The sequence below is a fragment of the Erythranthe guttata genome, chromosome 14 (assembly GCF_056151865.1).
Source record: "Erythranthe guttata isolate IM_541 chromosome 14, IM_541, whole genome shotgun sequence".
NCBI classification, from domain to species: Eukaryota; Viridiplantae; Streptophyta; class Magnoliopsida; order Lamiales; family Phrymaceae; genus Erythranthe; species Erythranthe guttata.
The window spans coordinates 6,292,112-6,314,276 of record NC_142546.1 but is presented as its reverse complement, the minus strand read 5'-3'; the positions used below and the strand labels follow the sequence as shown (position 1 = coordinate 6,314,276).

Here is a 22,165-nt window from a genome sequence, read left to right as displayed (position 1 = left end):
AAATTTCGTTCAGATGTCAACCCCGAGGATTATGGATTAATCGGACTCGACTTAAATACAATCGACCAATCGGGTCGATCGACTCCCATTCATAATCTTATTCCCAAGTAATAAATCAAGGAAATTACATCTTTGACTTGATTAAAATCTGATTCACAACAACTTGTTGAATTTGAAAAATCTCTCTCACATGACAGAAAAAAATGTCAACTGTGTAACTCTTTGCTTCGTTCCATTTTCCACTAGTTTATGTTTCTTCAATCTTGATTCCCTCAAACAATTTGTTTTTTTTATTCCGCAATTGTCGAAATCCATGTCATCCACTTTCTCTCTCTACTCTCTCTCTACATTTGTTTATAGAGAGTAGAGAGAGATAGAGAGAGAGAGAGAATTATGCCCTTCACCACTTCCCCCAAATGGCCGCCGACGACGACGAAAACCCCAAACCCGGATCCAATTACATCACCCAATCGGAGCTCCGCTCCGAATTCTCCCACCACGACCCGACAATCGCCCGGATCAACAACGGCAGCTTCGGCTGCTGCCCCGCCACCATCATCGCCGCCCAGCAGCGCCACCACCTCCTCCTCCTCCGCCAGCCCGACTACTACCACGCCAAGCTCCTCAAACCCTCAATCCTCCACTCCCGCCGCCTCATCCAAACCCTAATCAACGCCGACCGCGTCGACGAGATCTCCATCGTCGACAACGCCACCACCGCCGCCGCCGTCGTCCTCCAGCACACCACCAGCTCCTTCTCCCTCTCCTCCAACTTCCGCCCCGGCGACGCCGCCCTCATCCTCCACTACGCCTACGGCGCCGTCAAAAAATCCGTCCAGGCCTACATCACCCGCGCCGGCGGCCACGTCATCGAGGTCCACCTCCCCTTCCCGGTCAAATCCGCCTCCGAGATCGTCCTCGAATTCCGTAAAGCCCTCCGGACCGGCAAATCGAACGGCCGGAAAATCCGGCTCGCCGTGATCGACCACATCACCTCGATGCCCTGCGTGATAATCCCCGTCAAGGAGCTCGTCCAAATCTGCCGGAACGAAGGTGTCGACACGATATTCATCGACGGGGCCCACGCAATCGGAAACCTCCCGATCGACGTCAAATCCATCGGCGCGGACTTCTACACGAGCAACCTCCACAAGTGGCTGTTCTGCCCACCGTCCGCCGCTTTCTTGTACTCCAAGCAAACATCCGACGAACTAATGGAGACGGCCACCGCCTGGATGGGCACACGAGACTACAGCGCGCAGCTCGTCCTACCCGAGGTGATCGAATTCGTAAACAGATTCGACGGGGGCATTTCGGGAATAATGAAACGAAACCACGATAAGGTGGTCGAGATGGGGGAGATGCTAGCGGGGGCGTGGGGGTCGGAATTGGGGGCGCCCCCTGAAATGTGCGCGAGCTTGGCTATGGTGGGGTTGCCGATTTGTTTGGGGGTGAAGAGCGATCTCGATGCGTTGAAATTGAGGAGACATTTGAGGGAGTGTTTTAAGGTCGAGGTTCCGATTTATTACCGGGCCCCTTTGGAAGGGGAGGTCGATGATGATTCGGTGACGACGGGTTACGTGAGGATTTCTCATCAGGTTTATAATGTTGTCGACGATTATTACAGGCTTAGAGATGCTGTTATAAAGCTCGTCGAAGCTGGTTTCACTTGTGCTCTTCTTTCCAAATGACGAGGTACTCGATCTTTGCTTATTGTTTTAAAAAAAATGCTTATCATTTACGATACACGTAATTAGTCAGTGCTTTGGGTATTTGTATTTTGTCGATAATTTAGGTTGTTATGTACAACAGCAGAGTTTCATAGCTTATAAGTTGTATACTGTAGAACCTCGATAAATTAATAACCTCACTTAAATAATAATTTCTCTGAGTCCCGAACGTGTTAATTATTAACTCGATAATTTAATAATTCGCTAAATTAATAGAATTTTCCTAATCCCCACTGCATTAATAATTTATAGAGATGATTCGATAATATAGATCATTTTTCCCGATTTTCGATTTTAACATGGTATAAAGAGCAGGTTAGAACGTAAAAAATAAATAAAAACAGAGAGAAAATAAATAAATAAATAAACAAAAAAAAAAATATAAGAAATCATAAAACTCCGTCATATTATCTCTAACACTCGTCAACGAGGTTTACCGAGAAAGAACTAGTACAGTCATAATGCATCAAATACACTTCGAATGATTGTTTGCAGCTCGATTCTCGTCATTTTAAATCGTTTCTAAATTTTAAGTGATTCGTCACCTAGAAATGCTTTTAAGTTTTTTCATCTTCGGTTCTTGTGTTTATTCTTTCTTATTTGTACTTCGGATTCAGCTCTGCCGTTTCTGTTTATAGGCACAAATAATCGGTTATTGGTTTCTTCGATAATGTGTAAAATAATTTGTATGCTAAGGTGTACGCTTTATCGGAAAACGATATGCTATATTTAACAAGATTCGTTTTATTTCGTTTGCAGTAGTTGAAGAAACAAGCACAGTTCAAGATTGACGAAACTTTGCTCGTGCTGGATTTTACGGTAACTAGGTTTGGATGATTTTTTCGACTACTCACTAGAGACACTAACTTGACCGTTTTTACCCGTCGTTTTAATGAAGTAATTGAGTTGGGAATATTACTTTGTGATTGATGCATACGTTCGGATGTATGTCACAATCGTTGTTACATGTTAATCGTTTTTTCTTCCTCTCTTTTGAATTCGTTATATTGACACGATTTAATGCACGTTGTACGATATAATCACTTGGTGCACGCAATGCGTATTTATACTTAAAAACATCTAAAATTGCAAAATGTTGGGAAAAAAATGAAGAAAATCTCAGTTTAGAGATGAGTGTGTTAAGTTCTGAATATATCTCTTTTCTTTTAATAGAAATCTTATAATTCAGGGACTAAGTTGAAAATTTTGAAAATTCAAGAAATCCTAATCTGATTTTAATTTTTATTCATGCAAACTGGTCGTGCCCCAAATCGGAACTAATTTAAAATTTGGGACTTAATTGCAATATATAAAGCTTTAATCAAAACACTAATTAAATTTGACTTCTCACTTTAACCGTCTTGGCGTCTTCTCCTCCTTTTTTTTGGGTTAATATATATGTATGACAAACTCAAATAGAATATTTTGACTAAAAAATTGATACATGTCCTTTGATTTTTATTGAACCAAAAAATATTCTTACAACTCTCTCTCTCTTACACGTTCAACCCCCCCCCCCCTCCTTTTTTTTTTCTTTTCAAGTATAGTGAAATGATGAAGACTATGACGGTGGTTATGGTAGATGGCGACGGCTATGGCGACGCTCGGTGTAGGGGTTGCATCTGGAGAGGGGTTGCATCTGGAGGCTCTGTTATGGCAGGCTCGTTGTCTGCTTGCAACCAACAACGATGAGTCGTGAGGTGGGTCTGGGTGTGGGAGGAGGGAGAGGGGGAGTAGTGGCGGTGGTGATAGTGGCGGTCGATCGGATCTAGGGTTTGGTGAGGAACATTTAAGATTTTTCGATTTGGATGTCTACAGATGTCTATGAGTGTTTATGGTATCTGGTGGCTAGGGTTGAAAGGAGGAGTTAGGGTTTCAAGATGTATGTGGGTTACTACGGATTACTACGGTTCCTATGGATTTCTGAACATGTCTACGACAAAAAAAAAAAAAAAAAAAATTAAAAAGATCTTAATTTTGAATTTATCTAGAAAAGAAAGGGAAAAAATAGATTTTTATATAATGAAAAAATATGAAAAATGAAAATTAAAAAAGAAAAAAAGAAAAAAGAAATCATAATTTTCAATTTTATGTAGAAAAGAAGGGGACAAATAGATTTTTATATAATGAAAAAATATGTAAAAAAAAAAAGCGTGTTCTACGTAAAACTTAAAAAAATGGTAGATGCAAACTTAAAAAAGTTAAATAATACCATAGTTCATCATAGTATATTTACAACCTGTTGTAATTTCGAATTTGTGAGTAGAGGGGCATTTTTTGAATAAATTTAATAAAGGATGTGAAGCAAATTTTAATAAACTTGTCATTTAGTTCTAATACGATTTGTCACCAGGGACTTATAACTTAAGACCCTTTTTTTTTTTTGAAAAAAAGACATATTATTAGACGACATCCGTCAAATTCATAGGAAGGTTGAAGCCCTCCAAATAGTCTATACGAGGAATTTTAGCAATAGAATGAGCTAAAGAGTTGCCTACACGATGCACGGCATCGTGTCACAGGGGTTTCTTTTCTTAAGAAATTTTCGCTCGTTCGGCCTGATTTGTCCACCAAATCAGTCAGCCTTCCTCTCGATTCTCTTTGTACAAAAGCACAAACACAAGTCTCTTAAGCTAACGTAAACATGAACAAGAGTATGCAGCGGAAAACAACACACAAACACGTTTACGGGCAATGTCTAACCTTTATATTGATTTTTCACAAAGAATACAAAGGAGACTAAGGTGCACAAACAGAATCCTCACTCAATTTGCCCACAATTGCAATCTGAACTCTCTAATACTAGATGTGGCAGATTTGTGCACTCAAAGCCATATAATACAAGGAAGAATGTAGTCTACACATTAAACTACCTAGAAACACTTGGCAATACACTAGTCCAACAATTGGCTAACTATTACAAGTAATAAGGGGCAGTTCCGCATACTTTCCAAGCTTCAACCGCTCCGCAATTTCCCTCAAAACAACCCACATGGTCAGTTGTCAGGGCCTGCCTTGCTCGGGCGCGCACCAAACGGCCAAAACAATCCGCCCGATTGCTAGGCAGCCCATCTGCCTTACCTTGCACCCACACTTTGCTTGCCTTGCCAATCACTTGCCAGTTCTTTGCCCACACGATCATTATAATTAGCACACCCGCTCATCGGGCTGCCTTCCTTGACTTGCCAACTGGTCGTGCCAACTTGCCCACACTTGTTATGTTGTGGTCGATTTCCTTCGAACGCTCGTTTGCCCAAGTTCTCGGCCACATACCAATTATTGCCCACACTTATCCGCATTGGCTACCGAGCAACGCCCGCCACAAGTGCTTTCGATCATCGTTCTCTCTTGAATCAAGTCATTCCTTACTTTCTCAGACAAACACCCCAAATGCTTACCCAACACTCGACCACTCATTAGCCGATTATGTGGCTGTCTTGTGTCAATCCTCGCTTGGCACCGTTTCTCGACCATGACTCGGCCCACACTCAAATCGTAGCCGATGTCACCGACTAAGGGGATAACACACGGGTGGCATTCCAAAGTAAGAGAAAAAAAAAATGATATGAGCATGTGACATTAAAAAATAGTACATTTGAAGAAAATATTAAGAGAATAGTTATTCATAAGAGAAATAAAATAATTATAAAAATGTCATTAGGATTGTTAGAGCGTTTTTGTACAGAACAAAATATATATATTTTTTTTAATAAAGATTGCATTAATAAAAAATGGGAATAATAAAAAAAAAAAGTGGAAAATCGTTCCTGCAAGATAAGAAAGAAAAAAAAATATTTAGAAAATTAGTAGGAATTTTTTTTAAGAGATGATATTAGGGTTGTCTGGCTATAACTCCTTTTGTATAGATTATATACAACTAGCATTTTTTCCCCGTGCGATGCACGGGATATTATTTAAATAGTGAAAAAAGTAATCAGTTTAATACATAATAAGAAAATATAGTACACTGATATAATAAAATTTAACAATGTAGTATTATTCATATTGAATTTCTAGCTTTATCTCTTAAGATTTGAGATATATTGATGAAAATTAAGAGATCAATAATTGTTGAAAATCATAGTTAAAAAATTAGTAGAGAAAAAATATTAAAAATAAATAATACATAAGTAGCAATACGGTAGGATTCTTCACGGGTTAGTTTTAATTTTGATAATTGATAAAAATTATAGTTATAAATTAGTAGAGAAAAAATATTAAAAATAAATAATTACAGAAATACCATTAGGGTTTTTTAGGGTTGTTCAGCATTTCTTTCTTTTATATATAAGGGTCATTACAAATAACCCCATCAGTGGGTACTTATTCATAAAGAGATCCAGACAAAAAACTCATTTACCAATAAGTCCACATATGGTCCAGACTTTTGTAAAGGACTAAAATAACCCCTCATACTTTAATATGCTCCAATTTCATCCTTAACTTTATTTAACCTCAATTCAACCCCAAATTTCACAAATTATTCAATTTTGACCTGAATTTTTTTTTTCCGGCCTGTCTCCGGCGTTGACTTTTCAATTTTTTTACTTTTTTTTTTAATTTTTTTTTCTTCCAGATTTTTTCGCAGGTTTCCGCCGTTGACTTTTTCAATTTTTTTTTCTTCTTTTCTTTCTTTTTGTAACCTTTTTTTTGTTTAAACAACAATATTGCTGTGATTGACAGTAATATTAACTATATTACTATTAAACACAGTAAAATTAACTAAACTACAGTTTAACACAGTAATATTACTATAATAATTTCTAACACACTAATATTAACACAACAAAACTTATTATTATTGTGTAATAGAGTAATATTACTATGTTGACCGTTCAACAAATGTAAACATAATAAAAAACCAAAAGAATTAATATTAATGTGAGTGACAGTAATATTACTATAACAACAGTAATATTACCGTCAACCACAGTAATATTACAATAATTGACAGTAATATTATTAAGTTACTCCGTGAATAACTCAAACAAACAAAAAAAACCCAAACAAAATAATAATATTGATGTGGTTGACATCAATATTACTATAACAACAGTAATATTACCGTCAACCACAGTAAAATTATTGTGTTTACAGTAATATTACAATAATAGACAGTAATATTATTACGTTACTCCGTGAATAACTCAAACAAAACAAAAAACCCCAAAAAATAATAATATTGATGTTGTTGACAGTAATATTATTGTGTTTACAGTTATTTTACTGTCAGTGACAATAATCTAATTACGTTGACTTGTCAACAAATCAAACAAAATAAAAAAAAACAACAAAAAATAAAAAATAATAATAATATTACATTAATTTACTGTCAACAGCAGCACAATTACATAAATGTATTGTCAACGGCAGTACAATTACGTTAATTAACTGCCATTGACAGTATAACTACGTTAATTTACTGTCAGTGACAGCACAATTACGGTCAACGTAAAAAAAAAAAAAAAAAAAGAAAAAAAACTTAAAAAAACACTAAAAAAAGTCAACGCCGGATACTGGCGAAAAAATCTGGAAGAAAATAAAAGAAAAAAGAAAAAAGCAAAAAAAAAAAAAAAGTCAACGCCAGAAACCGGTGAAAAAATCTGGAAGAAAAAAAACAAAACAAAAAAAATTTGAAAAGTCAACGCCGGAATCCGGCGGCAAAAAATAAATTTTTGAAAAAAAAAAGTTTTGGGTCAAAAATAATTTGTGAAATTTGGGGTCAAAGTGAGATTAAATTAAGTTAATGATGAAACTGGAGCATATTAAAGTATGCTCCAAAAAAAAGTCAAAATTGAATTTTTGTGGTCAAGATTGGATTTTTGTGGACAAAATTGATTAAATTGGGGGTTACAATTAAGAATTGGGTATAAATGGTTGAGGATAAGATTAATATATACATGAATGTTTCATTTATTTATAATAAATATTAAAGGTATGGATTTATTGGTGAAAGAGATATAGCCCATAAACCTAGAATAATAAAGATGCTTGGTTGGAGACTTATGCACAAAAACCCCTTATATATAAGATGTATATCTAGGGGTGCAAGTTGGAAATATTCCAATTTTCGCTGGTTCCGATCCAAAAAGTTCCGATTTTGGAACAACTTTTTTCATTCCGACTTTCGAAATTCCGATTTCCGATTTTTTTGGATTGGAATTGGCATTATATAAAGTAAATTTGGAATTTCTGATTTTCGATCCGATTTAATTTCCGAAATTAAGTTCGATTTTTTCCGAAAAATACACCGATAAAGATTATATATTATATAATACTTATTTTTTCGTAAAATATACCTATAATTTTTGTTTTAGAATTTTGAGATAACGAATTGTTGTTATAAGTTTATTGGATATTATGCTGTGTTTTTTTTTTTTTTGAACTGAAATTTAGTAATTATTAGTTTTACTTTTATCGAGATGGATGTTCTTATTTTTAGTAAATTATGAACATTTTCGAAAATTTCCGCTTAAGTTTTGAATTTTTAAAGCTTATATGATTTCCGGTTTTTTTTCCGAAATTTCCGGGCCTTTTGGAATTGGAATGAATTTTTAAATTCCGAAATTTTTGAAACTGAAATTGGAATTGATTTTGTACTTTCGAATTATTTTGAATTTTTTTCGAAAAAGGCTAATTCCGATCCGATCCGATCCGATCCATCCGACTTTCACCCCTATGTATATCATATTATAAATAATAATAATTATCTTTTTATGAAATTTTAAAATATTCAAAATTATTTTCGGCAATTTCATTGGATTTGATTTCGATTCAAATATTTCCTAAAAATATAAAAATTGAATGATTTTTTTTAAAATCAAAAAAATTCGGGTCGAAATTAAACTTGCTTGTAAATTTGGGGGGCGAAAACGTCCGTATTTACAAAAATATATTCATGTTTCCACAATTGGAACACTATATTTAACCATCTTCCCTTTCATTCATTCAATCAAAACTCTCTCTCTATGATTCTTTTGTGCATCCGATAAATATAAATCAATTCACAATCACAACTACTTTCAATTTCTTTGGGAACTGTATCTTTCTCTCACTTAAACACACACTAGAAAAAGATTTCTATACCGCAACGACTCCGCCCCCCCGCCCCCCGCCCCCCTTTCGCCATTCCTTTGCGAGAATCACAAATTGAGGAATTTATCGGGCAGCCCTTTTCGCTATTTATTTTTGCCCTAGAGGTCCAACACTTTTGCCGAAAAGGTACTTTTTTTTTTTTTTAATTTTTTTATTTGTGGTTTTAGGGTTTGTGGGTTTGGTCAATTTACGACTCGATTTTTGTTTGTCGAATGTATTTGGTTGTGTTCTTATGTCTGTGTATAATGGTACTAATTGATTGTAAATAGTTAGGGTTTTGCAATTATGGATTTTCCTCCATCTCTTCTGATGTTTGTGTTGACTTATGTTGCGGCGATTTGTAATTAGTTGTGCAATTAATCTTAATTTGTAATTAGTTGGGTAATTGTGCAGCAGGCTGTATTCTCTTGTAGTTTATGTTTAGGGCATTGTTGGTTCCTTTTATACCTTTTCGCAGACGTAATTTCGTCGAATTTTATGATTTTAAAAACCTAAATTCACTGTTTCAATGGAGGTTTCTTTGAGTTTAGACAATTTCAGGTTTCGATTGATTCGGTGACACTTACAAGGGTTTCGATTAATTTTCTGAAACGTATATTTTTTTTTTCTTCCCTGTTTTTTTCTGTTCGAACAGTGAACTGAACCATGGTTGTGAAGAAAATTATCACCATTTGTCAGTCGGGCGGTGAATTCGAGACCGACGCCGACGGCGTAATCTCTTACAAAGGCGGCGATGCTCATGCAATGGAGATCGATGATAAACTGAAGTTTAAGGATTTGAGGTCAGAGGTTGCAGAGATGTTCGGTTGCAATCTCGGAACTGTGGCCGTGAAATATTTCCTTCCTGGAAACAAGAAAACCCTAATCAGCATTTCCAACGACAAAGACCTTAAACGCATGATCAAGTTCCATAACGACTCCGACACAGCTGAGATATATGTTGTCACAGAGGAAGTTGCCGCTCCTGATGTTTCCCAGATGCCAGGCAGTAGGTATATATTTATATTTTTTTTCCATCAAATGAATTAGAATTTAGAACAAGGTACTTCAAATCGGGATTTAAATCGTAAAATCATAGTGGAATCGCGATTTTTTTGCTCGCAAGTCCCTTCAAATCGGCAGTGAAATTGCTATTTCTTTTTGCAATTTTAACGATTTCAATTTTAGTCGAAAGTCGGGCTGAAATTTTTAAGCTTGGCTTCGATCAAATTAGGTATATTTATCTTCTTTCTTCCATCAAATTTTAGCCTTTTTTTTATTTTGCTACCCCTCTCCGATTCAACTTAAAATCCCGATTTTGACTACCTTAATTTAGAAACTAAAGAATTCTTTCTTGCAGGTCAAGTAGGACAACCTTGTCAGAAGCTGGGGTTGGGGTTCCTGTTGAACCTTCCCGAAGTACGATAAACAATGTAGTTGATGACATAAACGAGCCAGACCCACTCGTCGATTCCACATTCGATGTGGTCGGTGACACTAATGTTTCCACCGAAGTGCCTGTACCTAGTGATTTTCCTACTCCAATTGCTTTTGCCAGTCCGTATGACGAAAAGCTCGCCAAAGCCGCACAACAATGGCAGAACAATATAACTGGTGTCGGCCAAAGGTTCAACAGTGTGCACGAATTCCGCGAGGCGCTGCGGAAGTACGCAATTGCCCATCAGTTCGCTTTCAAGTACAAGAAGAACGACAGTCATCGTGTCACCGTAAAATGCAAAGCGGAGGGCTGTCAGTGGAGGGTCCATGCTTCGAGACTTTCCACCACTCCTTTGATATGTATCAAGAAAATGAATCCAACTCATACGTGCGAGGGTTCAGTTTTAGCAACTGGTTATCAAGCTACGAGGAGTTGGGTTGCTAGTATAATTAAAGAGAAGCTGAAAGTATTTCCGAATTACAAACCGAAGGATATTGTGACTGATATTAAAGAGGAATATGGGGTGCAGTTGAATTATTTTCAGGCGTGGAGGGGAAAAGAGATTGCTAAGGAGCAGCTTCAGGGTTCGTATAAAGAGGCGTATAGTCAGTTACCGTATCTATGTGAGAAGATAATGGAAACGAATCCTGGAAGTTTGGCTAGTTTCGCCACTAAAGAGGATTCGAGTTTTCATCATCTATTTGTTTCTTTTCGTGCTTCTTTGTATGGGTTCGAACAAGGCTGTCGCCCTTTGCTGTTTCTTGATAGCATATTCTTGAAGTCAAAATACCAAGGCTCTTTGCTGGCGGCAACAGCTGCCGACGCCGATGACGGGTTTTTTCCGGTGGCTTTCGCCATTGTAAATGTCGAGTCCGATGAGAATTGGAAGTGGTTTCTGCAGCAGCTCAAAACCGCACTGTCAACTACTCCTCGAGGGTTGACTTTTGTAGCCGATAGAGAAAAAGGTTTGAAGGAATCGATCGCCGAAATTTTCCAGGGTCAAGAAGTTTATCATGCGTACTGCCTCCGTTATTTATCAGAGCAGCTTATAAGAGATTTGAAGGGGCAATTTTCTCACGAAGTGAAGCGAATTATAATCCAAGACATGTTCACTGCCGCTCACGCACCCACAGAACAAATCTTCTATAAATGCGTCGATAGCATAAAGGCGATTTCTGTGACGGCGTACAACTGGATAATGCAGAGTGACCCCACACACTGGGCGAACGCATTCTTCCAAGGCGCAAGGTACAACCACATGACGTCGAATTTCGGCGAGCTTTTCTACAGTTGGGTATCAGACGCACACGAATTGCCCATCACTCAATTGGTGGACGCGATCCGGACCAAGATTATGGAATTGGTGTATTCCCGCCACATGGAGGCGCTCGATTGGATGAGAAGGTTGACCCCTTCGATGGAGAAGAAGCTCGAGAAAGAAAATCTCAACGTTAGGGCACTAGAGGTTGTGTCGCTCGGTGATAGAATCGAGGTTCGCTTTGAAAATTCTGTTCAGGTAGTTAACGTTGACAGGTGGGAGTGCAGTTGTAGGGTTTGGCAGCTGACTGGGCTGCCATGCTGTCATGCCATTGCGGTTATTATGTGTTTGCAGCGCGACCCTTATGATTTCTGCTCGAGGTATTTTACGACTGAGAGCTATAGGTTAACTTATGCTGAGACGTTGAATCCGATTTCGAACTCGGATGGTCCTATGTGGCAGAAGGGTGAGTCGACTCAGATAGTGACTGTAACACCTCCTCCAACTAGGCGTCCACCTGGCAGACCTACGACTAAAAGGGTTAGTTCGCAAGAAGTAGGGAGAAGGCAACTGCAGTGCAGTAGATGCAAGGGTATCGGGCATAACAAATCTACTTGTAAAGAATTTTTATTGGAGTGCTAGCGTTGCTATGTGTAAGTATTATTATCGTATTGCTTTTTTGCAGAAGTATTTTTTTTTTTTTTAGATTTAATTATCGTTTTTTGGTGGTCGTTGAACATACTGTGACCGTTTTTTTTCTTCTTTTTCATCTGACCTTTAATAAGAGGAAGGAAGGTAATTTAGTGCGTCTATATTTCTCACCGGCTGTTTTTCTTTCGCGAGTTTATTGATATATTTATGATCTGTGTAGTTTTTGCAGTTGTCGAGCTTATATATTTGGTGTAGTTTTCGGTTAGTGGGGCGACTCGGTTTCTTTTGTCTGCTTTGAATCCAAACTTTTAGTACTCACTGTCCTAGTTCCTTTTCTTTGTCCTGTATTTGCATGAAGTGAGGAGAAAGTATTACTTCGGATTGTCGGGTTTCGATAGTATGTCGTTGTTTTCCCACCCGAAACCGACACTTTATTCCAAAAAAATTAAAAAAAATAAGAGTACAAATTATTCAAGATTTTGGTTTGTTGTATGCTATCGAGTGATATCATACCATACATGAATATCGGTTCATCCATATTGTTACGCATATCCACAGACGTGTGTGATTGTGTGTAAATTAAGGTGAAATTTTTATCAAATTATTTTAGGTAAATTACAACCACCTCCCTGAAGTACTTATTAAAAAAACTTTATTTTTTGAAATTACATCTAGAGTGTTGCAGTTTGTAAATTTCTTATATCCACCCCTGCAAAAGGGTGTTAACATAATAAATTTACAAATTGCAAGGGGTGGATGTAAGTATGGAAAAATTAAAGGTTTTTTTCGTTTATAGACCTTACCTTAGGGGCTCGGTTGTAATTTACTCTTTATTGTACTAGATGTAGCATTTTCAAGACGATGATTTGGTAGCATCTCACACGGAATTATTTTGTCAATAGTGAATCATGATAGTTTTAATAATAATAAAAAATAATAAAATAATAATAATATCAATGAAAAAATCACAAAATATGCTTGAATTTTTTTTGGTGTACTTTGTTCAGTACCATTCACAAGTTTGAGTTAGTGCATAAGGTGTACTTACGAAGTACAATTTTTCAAAAAAGTAATCTGCTTTCAAAATCTTTACGACAACTAAAAAGTAGCACATGTCTTTGTTTTAAAATATTGACTTATGGCTTCATTCAGATTGATTGAATTAATTAATAATTTTAAAGTTAAAAATAATTGTGTTCATGTATATAAGTTTTGTTGTAGATTTTTTTTTTTAAATCCATTAATAAAAAAATTAAATTAGGCTTAATATACATATATATAAGGAGTCCACTTTAAATTCGTAGTATACATAACTAGCTCGTTAGTAAGGTTGGAGGAACGTTCGAGTACATATTTGAATTTTTTTATGTCGAGTTAATGAGTTTCAATTTTTTATGTATCTCATTTTATTTTTTCTATTGCAGTAAGAAATCTAAAGTGATAGATTATATGGAACAAAAATATATTTTTAAGAAGAGACAGATAGTTATAGTTATTATGGAACTGAATATTAAGCTGAGAGAGACATGTGATAAAATAAAAATAAAATAAAACGTTGTTGTCCTTATTTCAATGAGTATAAAAATTCTAAGGTAAATTACAACCACCCCTGATGTATGGTCAAATTGCGAAACCCCCCTCTTGTTTGGATAATTATAACCACCCTCTCAATTCATCAAATTTAGTGGAATCTTCAAGATTATATGGAATATTATCACTTTCTTACCCGTTTTATCTTATTCGAACTCTATATTTTGAAGCAAGATGATCGTAATATGTGTTTTTTGTCTTGTATATATCAGATTGTGGTGCATCAAAAACTGTATTTTAACACAGAACGAGTACAAACTGGAGCACATTTCACATAATCTAGATGATTATGTTGAATTTGACACCATAAGGGTGGAGGTGTAAGAAAAAATCATAGTTGAGGGGTAGATGCAATTATCCAAACAAGAGGGGTTTTTTCATAAATTGACCATACCTCAGGGGGGTGTTTGTAATTTATGCACTCTAAACAATTTCCCATCATTTTGAAATATAATTAAAGATTAAATCTGATTATTAGGAGAGAGAGAGAGAGAGAGAGAGAGAGAGAGAGAGAGAGAGAGAGATGTACGAGCTACCCAAGTTGAAGTACACAGAAAGGCAAGAAACATGAGCACAAATATGTCTTTGTACTAATTGTACTATAAGGAATGAGACCTTTGTTCCTCATCTTAAGCTAAAGTACAACTTGTACAAAAAAAAAAATTGTTACTAACCAATCCACAAACACAACCAATTGTATATATAAACAAGGCTTTCGTGGTTAATTTTCTTGCAAGATATTGACCAACACATTTTTTTTTCTAATTAGATTGCTTTTAATTTCCCGCCTTCAAATTAAAATATTGGGATGTATAGATATCGGTTTTGAAAATTACGTGTATGTATTATTGGGAAACGGAATGAAGGAACACGCAGTCCGGATATCGAGGAAACGGTAAGGAAATGAGTAAAAGAGAGGGTAGACGGGGACGAGACAGAGCACGGGATGGACCTTTCAACACCAATAGACGGTCTTGTTGTCCTTGCCATGCACTGCCTCTTCCCTGGCTTTCCTCTCTCTCTCTCTCTCTCTCTCTCTCTCTCTCTCTCTCACACACAAAGCAATGTTCATAGATTGGTTTGTTATTTTGTATTTTGAACAATCTTTTATGTTTTGGGAATTACATTTGCATCTTTATTCAGGGCATTAAGAACTGGAAGTTTATTCTATGCTACATGATCCGGGCTATTTTGCCTATGCCCAAAAAGGCCGATTATCTAACATCTTAGACTCAGCCCACTTTTCACTTTTCTGTCTCTAAATTTTATACAAATAAGAAGATAAGAAATGAGTGAACACAATTCACTAGAGGAATCACCACAAAACCACATAAAAGAAACACACACTACACCAAGAACACACACTCCACACAAATAATCACTAATACACACAAATACACGAACGAGAATACATGTAATTAATACAATGAGGATCAGGTCGGACCTCATCACTACACATCAAGTGAACTTCACTGACTACGATCTCATCGTACACGTGTATTGATAATTTTCATTGTCAACAAGTATATATATATATATATATATATATATATATATATATATATATATATATATATATATATATATATATATATATATATATATATATATATATATATTTATTTATTTATTTATTTACGGTGTAAAATTACCTATATATTTCACTCAAGAATTATATTTATTTGAAACCTACCGCACCAAATTCTAGTGCGGCCTTATTGGCAACGCTATGCAGTGCTTCTTTTCATTTTTTTTTCTAATTTATAAAAAGATTTAATGTTTATTTGTTAACGATAATTTTAAAATTGCTAGTTTATCAAAATGTACATACTTTTATCATCTTATTTTATGTTTATATCTTATTATATCTACATAAATATTTATATACGACTGATTAATTGTATTTATTGTTGTTTTAGTATTTTATATGCGATATATTTTATATTATCCCTTGTGTGAACGTGTGTATATAATATTATATACTATGTAGTTTTGTTTTACGAGTTATTTTCACCTGGATCCGTGGAGATAGTGAAATTACAGATTCACCTATTATTAGTCAAAAAATTGCTCATACCGTCCATTTTATGGATGAAAATTGATGATGTGATAAAAAATTTAATGAACTACCTAATTTTATCTTTTTGGCTGAAATTGACTCACTTTTTTTATTGATTGAAATACCCTTACCGATTATTTTAGTTAGGAGTGTCTAACTAATAAAATTAATATATAAGGGGACATATTGTTATAATAAATTATCATAAGGTTGTTATATTATCATATATATTCTTGAAATTATAATTATTTTCATATATTTATCTCTAAATAATAATTTTCTAAATTATAAGGATAACGTAAAAAAAATTGATACACATTTTTTAAATACTAATTTTTATGTTTATATTTCTAAATTGAGGTGGAGACAACTCTCCACCTCCTCTAACCTCAGGCGGGTAGCTTTAGTCGACTCCGAATCGCATATCCGGGCCGCGGCCGTGGTCGTTGATGCTGAAAATCATAGGAGAAGAGCTATTGCAATCAATAGCTTGAGAGTAGATTCGTTGATTTTTTTTTTTTTTTTGTATGTGTAGTTAGCTGGTTTTTTATAGTGGAAAATTGGAGAACAAAATGAATTAGTGAGCATCGTTGGGGAAGGGAGATAAATGGAGAAATCCAAGAGGTTATGGTATCAGTATTAAATAGGTAATTCCTATTGGTTTATTTTTTTCTCTATTTTTCGTCAATTGTTGTTTTTTTTATATAAGTATAAAAAATGAGGGTAAAAGTGATATTTCACATGCTCCGATTGACATTTTAAGCAGATCCAACTTTTTTTCTTTTTGAGAAAAGGACGATTTTATTGGGCATATATCGCCAAAGTCTGGGGAAGAGAAGTCCCTTCACAGAAAGTAAAGTGTAACTTCGTGGCAAAAACATGTGCCAAAGAATTGCCGTTACGCTTAATAAAAAAAAAGTTACATGAATCAAAAGATGCAGCAATAGTTAAGGTTTCCTCAATATATGCTCCAAATGAGGAGGAAGAAAGAACTCCGGCTTTCAAGGCATTGATGACATTTAAGCAATCCCCCTTTAGAATGATCGAGTTCTAACCATGTGATTTAGCTAGTGTAATAGCTTCAAGAGCAGCATGTGCTTCACAATCTACTGCCTTACGGACAGCCCACCTACAACATTCCCCTCGCTAGTCTTCTAGCTATCATGGCCACCGAATAAAAGTTATTGCCTACAGGAATGGCAGCATCGAAATTCATTTTAATGACCCCATCAGGGGATGGAGTCCAGAAAGTCTGAAATTGAACCATTGGAGAAGCAAACTTTGACATTTGTGCTTACTGGTAAGCGGAGAGATATGCCCAAGACCATTGAACCAATTCTCCCCCCGTAGTCCCTTCCTCCCCATGTAAAGCCCTATTCCTTACCTCCCATGCAGAACCATCTAATAGGGGAGGTTTGTGCATTTTTTTCAACTAAAAAGGGAAACGGTATGTAATTTCCCTATATAATAGAGTTCCAATTAAAGTTAAGCCTTATTTTATTTAAAATAATTGATGATTATTATAAATTTGAAACAAATTAATTTTGTTGTTTTTTCTAAAAGTGGAAAGTGGTTGATTTTTCAACTCCTGGAATCAAATTGAATAGGAAAATAGAATTTTGAAACAAATGGTCCTCACTAAATCTTATATGGCAATCCACGAATCACACATCCAGTATATAGTAAAAGGACCTCAAGTTCCATCGATACATCACATTGATCGTTTTATGGTGATCGTTTTATGGTACATTTTTTTCTTGACTAGCTGTTTTTTCAGTGTTGGTTTTGTTAAATTTGTTTCGTTGCATTTAATTCAAATTTGTATCAATTTCAGTTTGAGTTACTATTTTGTTAAATATTGCAACAATTTATAAAATAGGAAATATACATAAACGTTAACATGGTTAAGATACAAACATATCCTACTCCATGGGGGACATGTAAGGAATAATTCATTAATTTTAGTTTTACGAATACAATAATTAGACTTATTCAAAACTAAAGACTTCATTTTCATTGAAGCCGTTCTTGTATAATACTCGAAATTATGATCTTCAATTTGAAGTATATCCTCCACTCCGCACGGTTGAATACTATATAATGTTGAACACTGTCAGTCGACGTATTGACCTCCTCCTGAGATCTTCTAAGTCCCTCTCCTGAAGAACTGACCTTATTTTTGCGTGAAAATAGAAAAAAACTTGATTTGCAGTGTAAAACACTATCTCGTTCGTGGAACAGTTATTTCTTTCTTGCGGATATATCATATATGTAAAGAAAATATAGAAAATCTTGTATGCCTTATCTTGTAAAATCTTGTAACAATTTATGACAATAAAAAAAAAGGACTGTATATACTAAATGTCTTATTTTGTTTCACGGTTCCAAGATTTGTAGACCAAGTCAGAACTGGAGTTTTGAGATGATTAGAAATCCACAGGATTCTAATAGGGTTTTCTTCCAACATGCGATATCTAACTTACAAGTTGCAGTGTAACAGTTGTTGAGTGTATAAATTACACTCAATTATATGTGTTGTGGGTTGGATTTTTGTGTGATTTGATACAATAAATACGTTGATATGTTGTTTAATTGGCTATGTAGGAGAAGAAAGAGAGTTCGAGGTTGAAGGAGGTAAGGAGACTATACAACGTAAAAATCCGAGAGATCGAACATGACGAAGATCCATACTGCCTTATCAGACCTCAATCCAAGAATTGTGAAGGAATTTCACACCCCAGTCTGATATGAGAAGAAAAGAAAATTGACAATCTGCCTTATCGCAGTCTCATTTTTCAGTGCAATTTGTAAGACCGCGGTCCGAGTGAATAAACAATGGTCTAGACTAGAGCCTGAGTCCACAATATGAGAAAATTAATAGAAATGAGACTGCAGTCAGAGAGCGAGATGTATTTTGTCAAAACATTTACTGAAAACTTGAAACTTTGGCCAAAAGTTTAGGTATAAAAAAAAGACTTCCAAGGCAAGTAGGGGAGTCTTTCCACGAAAATTAGGAGAAATCTTGGAGAAATAAAGAGCGAGAAAAAGACGAGGAATATTTGACGATTCTTCGTCATAGTTCCTCTTTACTATTTTTATTGCCTTTCTTTGAACAACATAAGTAGCTAAACTCGTATTGTAGGAGTTCGTTAGTACCCTATGTGAGATTTGTTGGATTTAATTTATTTATTATGTAAGTTTTATGAATTATTTATTCATGAATCTGATCAATTTGTGATTTGTTCTTTTGAAGTGATTGGCGAATTTCTTTAATTATTTAGAACTGTGGGTCGAAGAACTATAGAGCTAATTTATCTAATTGGTGTTCTTTGCATGAATATATGATAGAAATATACATTTATCTCTTGAGTAGCTGTAATTGAAATTTGTTCAATGCTACATGTTTTAATCGATGTACATAGATGTATCGTAGATTGATTATGCATGTTAGGGCTATAACTTACTGCAAATGTTGTTTATAATTAAACTAGTATTCCTAGTTAATAAAGTAATCATTAGCTTCTATGATTATGGATATTATTTCTAACAAGTACACAGAGGGGAAGACGATATCCTAGGTTACTTCAAATTTCAATGAATTCTCCATTATTTGTTTTTTGCTATTTCTTTGTTTTACAATGTTCTAATAGCAATTGTGGCGGTCGATATATCGGCTGTAATATCAGTATTGGTTGTAATTTTTTACGATTTTGTTAAGGCGGTTTGGAATATTGATTTTTTAACAGCGAGACAGTTTGTAGCGGGTCAAACTGATATATGAGTCAATAAATCGGGTTATTTATTATTATTATTATTTTTCATTTTTGTTACGTGATGAGTACTTGGAATATGATAAGATTGAATCATGTTTTAATATTATTTATATATATAGATATATATTGAGTATTTACAAATAATATTTAGTAATATATTGCACTAAATTTATTTCTGATTCATCTTCGATAAAATCATCGCCGCGCCGATTTATCGTGTGGTGGTTCTTAACCACCGCGAACCCAATAAGCGCAGAATCTTGGTTATTAAATTTTACGATTAATAAATTAAAACCACATTTTGTTACTTGGATAAAGATCAATAGTGATAATTTAAGTGCTTAGAAGTAGAAAATAATTTACTCCATTTGAGCTCGATATCCGAGTTCCCGACTCACAAGTCCACTTTATTACTTATTAATGATACGTTCACTTGCGTACATGATAAATCACCAACAAGTTTTTGGCACGTGTCACATAGTGTTTTTAGTATATTTTGTAGGTAACAAGAACATTCATCACTCGTTCGGGCAATCAGAGCTCATGTGTAGTAACGTAAACTTGAAAATTCTCCAACTCGATTCCCAAATTACTCAAGTTGAATGGTCTCAAGTGTCTGACAACTAACAGCAAGGGCTACATTGATACAAATTTTCAAGTGTAGGAGGGCGAATTGATGCAATCGAGACTAAAAGGAGTAAAGTGATACCGAGCCAAAGTACAAGGGCGAAAGTGCAATTTACCCTAATAATAATAAAACTAGCAAACGACACGTCTTCCCGAAAAGTTAATTACGGCGTCGTATCCATTTGAACTTTGCAATAATTCCTTCTCTTTCAGGAAACCCTAAATCAATCAAAAATCGGTGATGATGCTGATCAAACCAGACCCCAATAACACCGCCGCCGTGCCGGTGTGCGGCAACTGCCGCGTCGAGGAGCGGCTGCTTCTCCTCCACCACGTCCGCCACCGCAGCGTCTTCCTCCGCCTCTGCACAACGTGCGTCCTCCGCCTCCACTCACACAACTTCTGCCCCACCTGCTTCCAAGTCTACCCCCCTCCGCCCCCGTCGAACGACGGCGTTCGCAACTGCTCCAAATGCTACTCCGTCACCCACCCCCACTGCGCCGATTCCGCCGCCGCCGGCGGCCCCACATTCCCCCCCGCCTCCTACATCTGCCCCCTCTGCCTCCACCCCGACAAGCCCGTATTCAAATTGAAATCAGCAAAAGAGGCAAATGTAGACATCGGCGGCGGCGACGATTGCACTGCGATGATGATGGACAGAGATTCCGCGAAGAAGTTTATGGCCGCCGCAAAAATCGCGTCCGCATCCATGAACAGTGCGGCGGCGGCGGCGAAGGGAGAGGCGGAGAGACGTGCTAAGGAGGCGGCAGTGGCGAAGAGAAGGGCTAAAGAATCGTTGGAACACGTCGCTCGTTTGGTGGTGAAGGAGAAGTTGCAGAAGAAAGACGACGTTTTGGCGCCACCTGGCAATCCAACGGGCCCCACTCCAGGCGGCATCGGTGTGAAAATGGAGAGAGAATATAGTAATAAGAATTTAATTGTAGCTGTGGATGAGAAGATCGATAACGGAGCGGATAATTCGAATCGGGTATTGGAGGCACTGAATGCAGTTGAGTTGAGAGAAAACGAAGAAATCGCGAATGGAGAAAATGTTGGGGATTTGGATGAAGAGAGGAATAATGATAGCGGTAGCGATCAATTGAATTTTGTCGATATCGAGAGTGGTGATTTAAATATCGAGGAGGAGAAGTTGGAGGATGCGAAGAACGAGATTGAGTATACGCGCAAGGATAATGGAGTAGAATCGAATGGTAATAATGCCGCTTTATAGTTGATAGATTTTTTTCTTTTTTTGTAACAATTTCCGAGATTCGATTTATTTGTCGTGATATGTTTGTTACCGCTTTTTCGTGTTTTCGTTCAAATGCTTGGTGTTTGTTGGAGTTAAACATGATACTGTTGTGGTTAGTAAGTGATAAACCATGTGAATTGTCTGTACGAGTCCGATCATATGATTTTCTTGATTCCTTTTTTCGGTGTAGACTAAATTGTTCTGTAAAGATTATTATATGTCTGCTGTAAGAGATGGTATTTCGTGGCAGTTTGTGTCGGTTCGTATTTGGGTTTTTGGGTTTTTGGGTTTCGGGTTTCGGGTTTCGGGTCGGTCGAGGTGTGGTATTTTTTATCCGGAGAAAAAATGTTAATGTGAGGCGTCGGTAGACATGACCATGGTTCGGTTAGAACCGGAACCGGAACCGAACAAGGGTCAATGGTTTTAGAACCGAACCGGAACCGATTTGACTAGAACCGGAACCGGGGAGAAAACCAGTTCGGTTCAGGTTCCCCATTTTCGAAACCGAGAACCGACGGTTAGAACTGTGGTTCTAAACGTTTGAATTTTTTTTAATGAAATTATTTAAAGTTTAACTTTAAAATTTAAAAATTAAGTGCAAGCCCTTTCAAATTCTTTCATTTTTTTTTTTTAATTTTTAAAACTAAAACTAATTCCTTCAAATTTTTTAAAAGTAAAAAAATATATTTTTTGAAGTATTTAAAAAAAATTAA

The 22,165-nt window shown here is 36.1% G+C and overlaps 3 protein-coding genes across 3 annotated transcripts; all 3 read left to right on the top strand.

Moving 5' to 3' along the window:
- Window positions 1-83: 83 nt before the first annotated feature.
- On the top strand, window positions 84-2,782 carry LOC105961793 (putative L-cysteine desulfhydrase, chloroplastic). The gene is made up of 2 exons (XM_012986056.2): window positions 84-1,695; window positions 2,490-2,782. The coding sequence occupies exon 1, from the start codon at window positions 417-419 to the stop codon at window positions 1,689-1,691; it is 1,275 nt and encodes a 424-aa protein (XP_012841510.1). The 5' UTR covers window positions 84-416; the 3' UTR covers window positions 1,692-1,695; window positions 2,490-2,782.
- Window positions 2,783-8,579: 5,797 nt separating this feature from the next.
- On the top strand, window positions 8,580-12,321 carry MUG7 (MuDR family transposase). The gene is made up of 3 exons (XM_012984375.2): window positions 8,580-8,951; window positions 9,460-9,817; window positions 10,165-12,321. The coding sequence occupies exons 2-3, from the start codon at window positions 9,471-9,473 to the stop codon at window positions 12,140-12,142; spliced, it is 2,325 nt and encodes a 774-aa protein (XP_012839829.2). The 5' UTR covers window positions 8,580-8,951; window positions 9,460-9,470; the 3' UTR covers window positions 12,143-12,321.
- Window positions 12,322-20,340: 8,019 nt separating this feature from the next.
- Window positions 20,341-21,701, top strand: LOC105960202 (uncharacterized). The gene has a single exon (XM_012984374.2). The coding sequence runs from the start codon at window positions 20,442-20,444 to the stop codon at window positions 21,429-21,431; it is 990 nt and encodes a 329-aa protein (XP_012839828.2). The 5' UTR covers window positions 20,341-20,441; the 3' UTR covers window positions 21,432-21,701.
- Window positions 21,702-22,165: the final 464 nt, after the last annotated feature.

Bases quoted from the DNA above. Each gene is read 5' to 3' on its own strand.
- LOC105961793 (XM_012986056.2), top strand. From the start codon at position 417: ATGGCCGCCGACGACGACGAAAACCCCAAACCCGGATCCAATTACATC.
- MUG7 (XM_012984375.2), top strand. From the start codon at position 9,471: ATGGTTGTGAAGAAAATTATCACCATTTGTCAGTCGGGCGGTGAATTC. The intron at 9,818-10,164 runs GTATATATTTAT...TCTTTCTTGCAG, and splicing joins TCCCAGATGCCAGGCAGTAG to GTCAAGTAGGACAACCTTGT.
- LOC105960202 (XM_012984374.2), top strand. From the start codon at position 20,442: ATGATGCTGATCAAACCAGACCCCAATAACACCGCCGCCGTGCCGGTG.